At 39.0% G+C, this 14130-nt stretch overlaps 1 protein-coding gene across 2 annotated transcripts in view; it reads left to right on the forward strand.

Moving 5' to 3' along the window:
- The window catches only part of ST8SIA1 (ST8 alpha-N-acetyl-neuraminide alpha-2,8-sialyltransferase 1), a 180861-nt gene that overhangs the window by 118374 nt on the left and 48357 nt on the right, over positions 1-14130 (forward strand). The window contains exon 4 of one of the 2 annotated variants that reach the window (XM_005680759.2): positions 10885-10977. The exons of the other annotated variant lie outside the window; for it this stretch is intronic. Within the exon in view, the coding sequence (XP_005680816.2) occupies positions 10885-10977 (93 nt within the window). The remainder of the gene's footprint in view (positions 1-10884; positions 10978-14130) is intronic. 2 annotated transcript variants of the gene reach the window in all.

Raw genomic sequence — 14130 nt, forward strand, 5'->3', positions numbered from 1 at the left:
ATGGTGAAAGACAGGGAAGCCTGGTGTGCTGTAGTCCACGGGGTCACAAAGAGTCTGACATGACTGAGCGACTGGACAACAAAGGAGGTATGAAGGGATCCAGACATATAAGCCACAGATCAACCTACAAGGAACACACAGAAAAACTAAGTTGTTATTCATGAACACCAACATTTACTGATGACAGAATAGGTTGACTGCACTTTCTAGCAATAGAGTTTACAGTTTTAATATAGTGAGATTGATTCTCAAATGTTATGAAGGGCCATCAAGATTGAAGGGGAAGTGATAAATTAGGAGTTTGGAATTAACATACACACTTCTATATATAAAATAGTTAACTAAGAAGGACCTACTGTATAGCACAGGGAATTATACTCAATATTCTGTCATAACCTAAGAATTTGAGAAAGAATGGAAATATGTCAGTATATAGGTATAACTGATTCACTTTGCTGTAAACACTTGAAATTAACAGAACATTGTAAATCAACTATATTCCAATAAAAACTAAAGAAACTAAGTAAATATATTCATCCAAGAAAAGAGAGGAAAAGGTGCTCACATTCTAGCCTGTGTTTTATCCTGGGAGTCCTGTTCATCTTGGCAGAGGTCAGTTGAATCCCAAGGTCAGCACCATGGTCAGATGAGCCTGGCCACTATGAGTAAGCTCATTCCCCAGCACAGCCCGCAGAAACCGCATGGATATGATGGGACCGTTGGACTGTGGATGCCTCAAGTGGGCGCTGAGACTTGGCTTCCCCCAGGCTTCTCACAATGCCCACTGTGTTTGTTTTCAATGAGCACTCAGCTAAAGTCACCAACTGGCTGACTCATTGCTCTGTGGGGAGCTGTCAGAAGAATCAGGGTCTTATTACCAAAGAGCAGATGAAAGGAAGATTCCAAATCAAGTGAGACAAATTTCTACCTTAGATGCCCTGATGTGGTGGGAGTCACAGGGGCAAACACAAGAAAACATCAAGGAACTTGTGCTAATCAGCTGAGTCGATTCTCAGACAACCGCATATCCTGGAGGAAATTTGTCCGGGAAATTTTAATAGTTGGGAAATGGCTGAGGCCTTGATATTTGTAAGATCTCTAACAACAAGTAAATGATGCTTTACTTTGCTGAAATAATACAAAGTTAGAGGTGCTCTGATGGTTGGAGTCAACTTAGAGATATGGCCGGAGAGGAGAAATCAGGACTCAGTAATGAAAGAAAAATCCAGGGGAGGGAAAGGTGGCGGAGGAATAGGACGGGAAGACCACTTTCTCCCTCACAAATTCCTCAAAAGAACATTTCAACGCCGAGCAAACTCCACAAAACAACTTCTGTAGGCTGGCAGAGGACATCAGGCAACCAGAAAAGCAGACCATTGTCTTCAAAAACAGGTAGGAAAAAATATAAAAGACGAGAAAGGAGACAAAGGAGGTGGGGAGGGAGCTCCGTCCCGGGAAGGGAAGCCCGTCCCGGGAAGGGAATTTTAAGAAGAGAGGTTTCCAAACACCAGGAAACACTCTCCCTGCCGAGTCTGTGGCGAGCCTTGGAAACACAGAGGGCAACATAACAGGAAGGAAAAATAGATAAATAATTAAAACCAACAGATTACAAGCCCAACAGTAACTCCCCCAGCGGAAAAGCAGCACAGAAGCCTGCATCCGCCATTGGGAAGTGGGGGCAGGGCAGGGACTCGCGGGAGGCGCGGGCTGCAGCGCTTTGTAAGAATCGGGCAGGAACGCCCCACGCGCAACCAGAACGATCTAACTTGGGCTAGCAAACCAGACTGTGGGATAGCTACCACGCGAAAAGCTCGAACATAAGACACCGCCAGGACCGAGCACAGAACAAAGGACGGAACGGAAAAAGCCGGCTGCAGACCATCCCCTGCCGGGGACAGGCAGCCAGAGACGTAAGGACTGGAAAGGGGCAATTGCAGACCCGGAGAGACTTTACATACCTAACTGCAAGCAGGCTTCTTTGCTAAGACTTCTGGGGGTGCTGGACAGTCACAATCTGCCTCACGGGGTGCGCCAGCGGTCCACCCAGAAAGCTGAACAGCAGCAGCAGAAAAGGTGACAAGCCGTGGCGATGGTGCTCGCCAAACTCCTGAGCTACTCGGACCTGGGAAGGGCACAAAGCGCAGTCCCAGCCGAATTTGTGCCTCTGAGGGCTGCCTGAGCGCTGAACCTGAGTGGCTTGGACCGGGGAAGTGCACGCAGCCTAGGGCCGGCCCCAGATGGTTCCCGGCTGAGCATTGTAGAGCCGGAGTGGTTTGTGCGCCGTGAGAAAGGACAGGTCAAGCGGGGCTGAGATACTGTGTGCACATGACAGTGCTATTTGTTTGCAGCATCCCCCCTCCCCTCAGCGCGACTGAACTAGTGAGCCTAAAAAACCAGCAAACAGAAGAAGTTAAACAGAGGGAACCACCTTGGAAGTGATCCCACATGGCCCATAACATCAGAGAAGGGCTAGATATATTTTTACTATTTTTAAAATCATTCCTTTTTTTTTTTTTTTTGCTCTTTTGTTTTTTTTTTTTCTTTGTTCTTTTTTTTTCTAACTTTTTTTAATTGTTCAGTCTTCTATTTCTCCTCTAATTTTTATTTCTATAACCTATTATTACTATTTGAAAAAAAAAGACTTTTTTTTTTTTAAGGCAAACACCATATATAGTCTTTGGATGGTTGTTGGTGTTTTTTTTTTGTTTTGTTTTTTAATAATATTTTTTTTTCTTTCTTCCTTTTTCCTTCTGCTTTTCTTTAATATTGTATCTTTGAAAATCCAACCTCTACTCTAGATTTTTAATCTTTGCTCTTAGGTTTTTGTTGTCAATTTTGTACATTTAAAAACCCAAACTTCACTACCCAAGTTTACCTGAGAGCGAGATTACTGGCTTGACCACTCTCTCCTCCTCTGGACTCTCCTTCTTCTCCACCAGGTGGCCTCTATCTCTTTTCTCCCCCATCTCTTCTCTATCCAACTCTGTGAATCTCTGTGTGTTCCAGACGGTGGAGAACACCTAAGGAACTGGTTACTGGCAGGATTTGTCTCTCTCCTACTCATTCCTCTCTCTTATCCTCCTGGTCACCTCTGTCTACTTCCTCCCTCTCCTCTTCCCCGTATAACTCTGTAAATACCTCTGAGCGGTCCAGACTATAGAGCGCACATAAGGAAGTGACTACTGGCTAGCTTGCTCTCTTCTCTTTTGATCTCACCGCATCTCATTCCAGTTACCTCTAACTACCCCCTCCATCTTCTCTTCTCCTTGTAACTCAGTGAACCTCTCTGAGTGTCCCTCAATGTGGAGAAACTTTTCATCTTTAACCTAGATGTTTTATCATCGGTGCTGTATAGATGGAGAAGTCTAGAGGCTACTGTAAAAATAAAACTGAAAACCAGAAGCAGGAGGCTTAAATCCAAAGCCTGAAAACATTAGAGAACTCTTGAATTCAGGGAACATTAAGCAATAGGAGCTCATCAAATGCCTTCATACCTACACTGAAACCAAGCTCCACCCAAGGGCCAACAAGTTCCAAAACCAGACATACCACGCAAATTCTCCAGCAACACAGGAACACTCCCCTGAGCTTCAATATACAGGCAGCTCAAAATTATCCCAAAACCTTTGATGTCTCATAACCCATTACTGGTCACTCCACTGCACTCCAGAGAGAAGAAACCCAGCTCCACCCACCAAAACTCCAACACAAGCCTCCCTAACCAGGAAACCTTGACAAGCCACTGATAGAACCCCACCCAAAGTGAGGAAGATCCATAATAAAGAGAACTCCACAAATTACCAGAATATAAAAAGGCCACCCCAAACGCAGCAATATAACCAAGATGAAGAGACAGAGGAATACTCAGCAGGTAAAGGAACAGGAGAGTTGGCCACCAAACCAAACAAAAGAGGAAGAAGTAGGGAATCTACCGGAGAAGGAATTCCGAATATTGATAGTGAAAATGATCCAAAATCTTGAAATCAAAATGGAATCACAGATAAATAGCCTAGAGACAAAGATTGAGAAGATGCAAGAAAGGTTTAACAAGGACCTAGAAGAAATAAAAAAGAGTCAAATATAATGAATAACGCAATAAATGAGATCAGAAACACTCTGGAGGCAACAAATAGTAGAATAACGGAGGCAGAAGATAGGATTAGTGAAATAGAAGATAGAATGGTAGAAATAAATGAATCAGAGAGGAAACAAGAAAAACAAATTAAAAGAAATGAGGACAATCTCAGAGACCTCCAGGACAATATGAAACGCTCCAACATTCGAATTATAGGAGTCCCAGAAGAAGAAGACAGAAAGAAAGATCATGAGAAAATCCTTGAGGAGATAATAGTTGAAAACTTCCCTAAAATGGGGAAGGAAATAATCACCCAAGTCCAAGAAACACAGAGAGTTCCAAATAGGATAAACCCAAGGCGAAACACCCCAAGACACATATTAATCAAATTAACAAAGATCAAACAGAAAGAACAAGTATTAAAAGCAGCAAGGGAAAAACAACAAATAACACACAAGGGGATTCCCATAAGGATAACAGCTGATCTTTCAATAGAAACTCTTCAGGCCAGGAGGGAATGGCAAGACATACTTAAAGTGATGAAAGACAATAACCTACAGCCCAGATTACTGTACCCAGCAAGGATCTCATTCAAATACGAAAGAGAAATCAAAAGCTTTACAGACAAGCAAAAGCTGAGAGAATTCAGCACCACCAAACCAGCTCTCCAACAAATTCTAAAGGACATTCTCTAGACAGGAAACACGAAAAGGGTGTATAAACCCGAACCCAAAACAATAAAGTAAATGGTAACGGGATCATACTTATCAATAATTACCTTAAACGTAAATGGGTTGAACGCCCCAACCAAAAGGCAAAGAGTGGCCGAATGGATACAAAAACAAGACCCCTCTATATGCTGCTTACAAGAGACCCACCTCAAAACAAGGGACACATACAGACTGAAAGTGAAGGGCTGGAAAAAGATATACCACGCAAATAGAGACCAAAAGAAAGCAGGAGTGGCAATACTCATATCCGATAAAATAGACTTTAAAACAAAGGCTGTGAAAAGAGACAAAGAAGGCCACTACATAATGATCAAAGGAACAATCCAAGAAGAAGATATAACAATTATAAATATATATGCACCCAATATAGGAGCACCGCAATATGTAAGACAAATGCTAACAAGTATGAAAGGGGAAATCAACAATAGCACAATAATAGTGGGAGACTTTAATACCCCACTCACACCTATGGACAGATCAACTAAACAGAAAATTAACAAAGAAACGCAAACTTTAAATGATACATTAGATCAGTTAGACCTAACTGATATCTTTAGGACATTTCACCCCAAAACAATGAATTTCAGCTTTTTTTCAAGTGCTCATGGAACCTTCTCCAGGATAGATCACATCCTGGGCCATAAATCTAAACTTGATAAATTCAAAAAAATCGAAATCATTCCAAGCATCTTTTCTGACCATAATGCATTAAGATTAGATCTCAATTACAGGAGAAAAACTATTAAAAATTCCAACATATGGAGGATGAACAACACACTTCTGAATAACCAACAAATCACAGAAGAAATCAAAAAAGAAATCAAAATATGCATAGAAACTAATGAAAATGAAAACACAACAACCCAAAACCTGTGGGACACTATAAAAGCAGTGCCAAGAGGAAAGTTCATAGCAATACAGGCATACCTCAAGAAACAAGAAAAAAGCCAAATAAATAACCTAACTCTACAACTAAAGCAACTAGAAAAGGAAGAATTGGAGAACCCCAGAGTTAGTAGAAGGAAAGAAATCTTAAAAATTAGGGCAGAAATAAATGCAAAAGAAACAAAAGAGACCATAGCAAAAATCAACAAAGCCAAAAGCTGGTTCTTTGAAAGGATAAATAAAATTGACAAACCATTAGCCAGACTCATCAAGAAGCAAAGAGAGAAAAATCAAATCAATAAAATTAGAAATGAAAATGGAGAGATCACAACAGACAACACAGAAATACAAAGGATCATAAGAGACTACTATCAGCAGTTGTATGCCAATAAAATGGACAACGTGGAAGAAATGGACAAATTCTTAGAAAAGTACAATTTTCCAAAACTGAACCAGGAAGAAATAGAAAATCTTAACAGACCCATCACAAGCACGGAAATTGAAACTGTAATCAGAAATCTTCCAGCAAACAAAAGCCCAGGTCCAGACGGCTTCACAGCTGAATTCTACCAAAAATTTCGAGAAGAGCTAACACCTATCCTACTCAAACTCTTCCAGAAAATTGCAGAGGAAGGTAAACTTCCAAACTCATTCTATGAGGCCACCATCACCCTAATACCAAAACCTGACAAAGATGTCACAAAAAAAGAAAACTACAGGCCAATATCACTGATGAACATAGATGCAAAAATCCTCAACAAAATTCTAGCAATCGGAATCCAACAACACATTAAAAAGATCATACACCATGACCAAGTGGGCTTTATCCCAGGGATGCAAGGATTCTTCAATATCTGCAAATCAATCAATGTAATTCACCACATCAACAAACTGAAAAATAAAAACCATATGATTATCTCAATAGATGCAGAGAAGGCCTTTGACAAAATTCAACATCCATTTATGATAAAAACTCTCCAGAAAGCAGGAATAGAGGGAACATACCTCAACATAATACAAGCTATATATGACAAACCCACAGCAAACATTATCCTCAATGGTGAAAAATTGAAAGCATTTCCCCTAAAGTCAGGAACAAGACAAGGGTGTCCACTTTCACCGCTACTATTCAACATAGTTCTGGAAGTTTTGGCCACAGCAATCAGAGCAGAAAAAGAAATAAAAGGAATCCAAATTGGAAAAGAAGAAGTAAAACTCTCACTGTTTGCAGATGACATGATCCTCTACATGGAAAACCCTAAAGACTCCACCAGAAAATTACTAGAGCCAATCAATGAATATAGTAAAGTTGCATGATATAAAATCAACACACAGAAATCCCTTGCATTCCTATACATGAATAATGAGAAAGTAGAAAAAGAAATTAAGGAAACAATTCCATTCACCATTGCAACGAAAAGAATAAAATACTTAGGAATATATCTACCTAAAGAAACTAAAGACCTATACATAGAAAACTATAAAACACTGATGAAAGAAATCAAAGAGGACACTAATAGATGGAGAAATATACCATGTTCATGGATCGGAAGAATCAATATAGTGAAAATGAGTATACTACCCAAAGCAATTTACAAATTCAATGCAATCCCTATCAAGCTACCAGCCACATTTTTCACAGAACTAGAACAAATAATTTCAAGATTTATATGGAAATACAAAAAACCTCGAATAGCCAAAGCAATCTTGAGAAAGAAGAATGGAACTGGAGGAATCAACTTGCCTGACTTCAGGCTCTACTACAAGGCCACAGTCATCAAGACAGTATGGTACTGGCACAAAGACAGACATATAGATCAATGGAACAAAATAGAAAGCCCAGAGATAAATCCACACACATATGGACACCTTATCTTTGACAAAGGAGGCAAGAATATACAATGGAGTAAAGACAATCTCTTTAACAAGTGGTGCTGGGAAAACTGGTCAACCACTTGTAAAAGAATGAAACTAGATCACTTTCTAACACCGCACACAAAAATAAACTCAAAATGGATTAAAGATCTAAATGTAAGATCAGAAACTATAAAACTCCTAGAGGAGAACATAGGCAAAACACTCTCAGACATAAATCACAGCAGGATCCTCTATGATCCGCCTTCCAGAATTCTGGAAATAAAAGCAAAAATAAACAAATGGGATCTAATTAAAATTAAAAGCTTCAGCACAACAAAGGACAATATAAGCAAGGTGAAGAGACAGCCTTCTAAATGGGAGAAAATAATAGCAAATAAAGCAACTGACAAACAACTAATCTGAAAAATATACAAGCAACTTATGCAGCTCAATTCCAGAAAAATAAACGACCCAATCAAAAAATGGGCCAAAGAACTAAATGGACATTTCTCCAAAGAAGACATACGGATGGCTAACAAACACATGAAAAGATGCTGAACATCACTCATTATTAGAGAAATGCAAATCAAAACCACAATGAGGTACCACTTCACACCAGTCAGAATGGCTGTGATCCAAAAATCTGCAAGCAATAAATGCTGGAGAGGGTGTGGAGAAAAGGGAACCCTCCTACACTGTTGGTGGGAATGCAAACTAGTACAGCCACTATGGAGAACAGTGTGGAGATTCCTTAAAAAATTGTAAATAGAACTACCTTATGACCCAGCAATCCCACTTCTGGGCATACACACCGAGGAAACCAGAATTGAAAGAGACACATGTACCCCAATGTTCATCGCAGCACTGTTTATAATAGCCAGGACATGGAAACAACCTAGATGTCCATCAGCAGATGAATGGATAAGAAAGCTGTGGTACATATACACAATGGAGTATTACTCAGCCATTAAAAAGAATTCATTTGAATCAGTTCTGATGAGATGGATGAAACTGGAGCCGATTATACAGAGTGAAGTAAGCCAGAAAGAAAAACACCAATACAGTATACTAACACATATATATGGAATTTAGGAAGATGGCAATGACGACCCTGTATGCAAGACAGGAAAAAAGACACAGCTGTGTATAATGGACTTTTGGACTCAGAGGGAGAGGGAGAGGGTGGGATGATTTGGGAGAATGGCATTCTAACATGTATACTATTTTGTAAGAATTGAATCGCCAGTCTATGTCTGACACAGGATACAGCATGCTTGGGGCTGGTGTATGGGGATGACCCAGAGAGATGTTATGGGGAGGGAGGTGGGAGGGGGGTTCATTTTTGGGAACGCATGTAAGAATTAAAGATTTTAAAATTTAAAAAATAAAAAGCTAAAAAAAAATAAAATAAACTGAAACTAAGAACGGGAGAAAAAAAAAAAGAATGGACAGCAAGTGGGAATGTGCTGTATGATGCAGGGAGCTCAAATCTGGCGCCCTGTGACAACCTTCAAGGGTGGGATGGGGTGGAAGGTGGTAGGGAGGCTCAAAAGGAGGAGATATGTGTACACCTATGGCTGATTCACATGGCTGTATGGCAAACCCCATAAATATTGTAAAGCAATTATCCTTCAATTAAAAAATAAACTTCATAATACAAAAAAAAAAAAAAGGAAAGAAAAATCCAGTGGAAGCTATAGACTCATTTGGGGTGGTCATAAATAATAAATATGTATTTAGTTATATTTATATCTCATTGGAAAAGACTCATGCTGGGAGGGATTGCGGGCAGGAGGAGAAGGGGACGACCGAGGATGAGATGGCTGGATGGCATCACGGACTCGATGGACGTGAGTCTGAGTGAACTCCTGGAGATGGTGATGGACAGGGAGGCCTGGCGTGCTGCGATTCATGGGGTCGCAAAGAGTCGGACACGGCTGAGCGACTGAACTGAACTGAGCTGAACTGAGCTGAACTGATATGATCATGGCAACCCACTCCAGTATTTTGAGGGCTTCCCTGGTGGCTCAGTGATAAAGAATCTGCCTGCCTATAGTGCAGGAGACTTGAGTTCCATCCTTGGGTTGGGAAGATACCCTGGAGGAGGTAATGGCTACACACTCCAGTATTGTTGTCTAGAGAATTCCATGGATGGAAGAGCCTGGCAGGCTATAGCCCATGGGGTTGCAAAGAGTCAGACATGACCGAATGACTAACCGAGTTACCATGATATATTTCTGATATGGAATATTTTTGAGCTTTTGCTATGTGTGAGGCTTCAAGGTAGGGACTTTTTAATACATTTCTTACTTTAATCCTTACACACAGCTTATTGGAGAGGAAAAGTCATTATCTTCATTTTGTAATGGGGAAACTGAGGCAGATGTCGTAACTTGGGTAACAGCCCACTTGTAGAAAGCCATGAGATTGGATTTGCAGCTGCAGCATTTTCCATTGTAAGCATTCATAAGACACTGCAGTCAAGGAGAGCACCCAGGGCAGGGTGGTGTGTGTGGGAGGGAGGAGGGGCTATTTCTGTCACCTGTACTCTGTCCCTTCTCTAGACTGGGATGGTGGAGAATCACTGCATTTTTTTTTGGATGACAAAACATTTTCACTGGAAGTCAACCATACGTTGGTCATGCATGCACTGATTTAGGTGGCAGTGTTTGCCTCAAATGTACTCTTATAATTTAGAATTTGGGAAAAGAATGAAAAACACAAGTGAATACAGTTCTTCCGTTTCTCTTGAGGCTTGTTGGTATCCACAGAGAGGACTATAGGTCCTGTATTTTCTAGGACAGGGATCCCCAACCTCTGGGATCTGATGTCTCATGACCTGAGGTAAAGCTGATGTAATAATAATAGAAATGAAGTGCACAAAGTGGAATGTGCTTGAACCATCTTGAGACCATCCCTCCCACCCAGTTTGTGAGAAAGTTGTCTTCCATGAAAATCAGTCCCTGGAGCCAAAAAGGTTGGGGACTACTGCCCAGGGGCCACACCCCCCAAATGCTCATTTCAAGTCTAACACACCCTGACTTATCACCTTAAAAATATTTTGAATGGAATAAATTCACTCTAGTTGTATCTCTTTCCTTTAGTAGATCCCTTACCTCTCTCGCTGACATTTTCTTTCTTCTAACACAGAGATAGTTTTTATGACAACATTCTGAAGATGCTGTAATAGCCCTCTAACATCTATTAAAAGGAAGAGGTGACAGAAGTCATTTATTTGTGAATTGAGCTAGACTTGGTAAATTCCTATTTGCCATGATGGTTGACTTGTTTTAAAAGTATGTAAATCATTCTGAAGAGCTTGTTTTGTTTTTCTAGATGCAATCTTCCTCCTTTGTCAAGTGAATACACTAAGGATGTTGGATCCAAAAGTCATTTAGTGACAGCTAACCCCAGCATAATTCGACAAAGGTAAGAATTTATGACTTCTGCTTGTGAGGAAGTAGAAAGAAGGCCTTCAGGGTATTTAACATCTTAAAAACAGTGAACATAAATCAGTTTGGGAAACAAAGACAAAAACCATCTGGACAGGCAGGAAGGATGAAGGACGGAATTGTAAATAAACTAGGCAGGATTAAGGGAATCCAAACACTGTTTCATGCTTCCTCTGGGTTTCTGTTTTTTGCCTTTAGAGATGGTAAAAAATAACATGCGAATCCACCGTTTTTGCTCCAAGAAGTAATAGTATATCATGTTTACTCATTACTACTACTTTCCAACTTGTTTGCTTCAGTCCCAACTTATTGATTGGCATTGATTGGTGAACTGAAATCAGATCAGTTTTATTAAATACAAAGAAATGACCACTTTGCGGCATCTGCATGCATGAAAACAGCAATATTGCAGGAGTGTACAGGAATGTGTGATTATATAATATTACAATATAGTACATCACGTGATATCCAGTCAGATTTGGGGAAGAGATGGGAAATTCCTGCTCTAGTATCAATTCCAGAAATCTTGGCAGCTGCTGTGGGAGCTTTTGGGGGTCAGTCTCTATCTGATGAAGCCCAGTGGTGAGCTGTGAGCTGTTTTTCCAAGGACTGCTCACATGGAGAAACTTGATCTCTGTGAAAAGAAGACTTGAGCATCACCTTTATGCTGTCTCATGTACACCAGCAATTAAGGGTAAAATATCCAGACAGTCTGGGTGCAGGCACTTGTCACCTAAGGAAGTCTTATCCGAGTGGATAGCACTTGTGTGTCACTTGATAAACAATGCTGTGCTCCTTGTTTCGGTTCTGAAGTAAGTATTCTCAAAAAATAGATGTTCAGAAACACAACCAAACAACTTTTAATTTGACAGATACCATGAAATTACACTTCCAAAATGTACCATTTACTTCCTCTTCGATAATGCATCAGACTGCCTGTTTTTCAGTATTGAAAACATTATGTGCTATTCATCTTTTAAATTTTTGTTGGTTTGTTGAGTTAAAAATGATACGTTATTTTTTACTTAATATGTGTTGTTTTCTGAATACAAGAAAGCTGAGTGGGTGTTGACTCTGTATTTTTTATTCTGTAAATTACCTGTAGTTTTTGCTAATTTTGTGCTTTTTTTCTTTTTAAAAACTATTTTCCTGTTGATTTATAGGAATGTTTTATATTATGTATGTAGCAAATATTAATGTTTTCTTCTAACCTGACACATATCGTTTAACTTATGTTCTGTCAGAATTCAACATTTCTATACAGTGAAATTTATTAGTCTTTTCCTTTAAAACATTTTTCTGTAGACAGTCTTCCTTACCACATCCGCTTTGGAAATGACGTGTTAAATAAGGCTTTTAAGGGTTTCACTGGTGGCTCAGCTGGTAAAGAATCCGCCTGCAATGCAGGTGACCCCGGTTCAATTATCCTAGTATTTTTTAATTTATTAACTATTGCTAATATTTTAGTGCATTTATAGTTTCATTTTTTTCATTAAGAAATTTAATCCATTTGAATATCTTTATCTTATAACAATGATCTTAATTTTCTCCACAAAAATGTATGATCATTATAAGAAATTAAAAGATAAAAATAAGAAAAAGATGATAACAAAGAGTTTACCCCAAACCTCACCATTTGTAGACAACTATAATTAACATGAGGTGAACTTTTGTCAGATATTTCTTATATTCTTCAGAGCTTTGACTGTACTGTTTCATTATCTTCTGGTACTCAAAGTTGCCAGTCAGAAACCTAATAGAAATTTATTCATTTTTTGTTTGAGGGAAATCTTCCTTTACCTCCTCCACTAAACTTTTTATACATTTCTTTTCATCATTGAAATTCAGAAAGTTTACCAAAACATATGTTATCTTAGAGTGGGTCTTTTTTCATTAATGTTGCTTGGCACATTGATGGAGTTCCTTTGAGCTGGAAGACGTGGGATGTAGTGGTTGGGATGTAGCGGTTAGGAGTCTGTCCACTAAAGCTTGATGACTCAGGTTCCACTTCCCTCTCACCCACGCACAGCTCTGTGAGCCTGACTGAGTTACTTAACACTTTCTCCTTCAGTTTTCTCATCTATAAAGCAAGGATAATAATTCTTACATAATAGATATAATGAATTAAACTATGTATATATGTATATGGTAAATATGGGAGTATATCTGTATCAATATATTGTAATTATATATGCTTATTTATGCCTGCTATATGTAAGCAATATATAAATGCTAGTTACCATTAGTATTGTTTTTCATGTTTGTGAGCATTCTTTCAGATGCCTGATAGTTTCTTCATCTCCATTATGTTTGCTCTCTCTTTCTAGTCCTCCTATTAGGTGGATATTAGAACTTCCAGGCATATTACCATTATTTGTAACTCTTCCCTTGTACTGTGTCGCTTTGTGTGTGCATACGTGTGTGTGTGTGTGTGTGTGTGTGTGTGTGTATTAAGTCCCAAGTATTTTAGTTGGGTTCATTCTACTCTGTAGTCTACTACTTCCATTTTTTAATTATGTTTGTTTCCCATGAGCCAAATTATTTTTCCATAGCATTTTTTATGGCTGTAATGTCCTCTTAGGCATCATCAAGACAGGTTTTGTGTTTTTGTTCTTTCTATATGCAGATTATTCCTTCTATGTTTTTGGGCTTAATGCTACATGGGTGATTTGACATTTTCTAAAATTTGTACTTTAATTTTCTGTTCATTTTTATATGGGAAGCCTTTTTGCTGTTGGTGTATATAGATGTATTATTTTCATAATAAATAGTTGGTTTTAAAAATGTCACTGAAAACCAAAAGTGCCAGTCAAATTTATGAGTTAGTAACTTAACTGAATGACCCAAAATTAGTGCTCTGTATTATTTTTAGTCTGATTTGTTTGTTGACATAGCTAATATTGCATAGCAAGGAATTAGTAAGAGTAAGAAAATGAAACATTTCTCTTTTATAGTTTAGTTACTGACCCTCACTCAGTCTTGGTTTTTTGTGGTTATTTTATTTTTGAGGGGAATGGGAGGTCTGATCAAGAAAATATTAGAAAATCACCAGTGATGATGGTGATGTCTCTTTAATTCAATTAAGTGGATTGAGGTTCTGGGAAAATTAAGAGGGATTCATATCAGATAC

The sequence above is a fragment of the Capra hircus genome, chromosome 5, assembly GCF_001704415.2.
Source record: "Capra hircus breed San Clemente chromosome 5, ASM170441v1, whole genome shotgun sequence".
NCBI classification, from domain to species: domain Eukaryota; kingdom Metazoa; phylum Chordata; class Mammalia; order Artiodactyla; family Bovidae; genus Capra; species Capra hircus.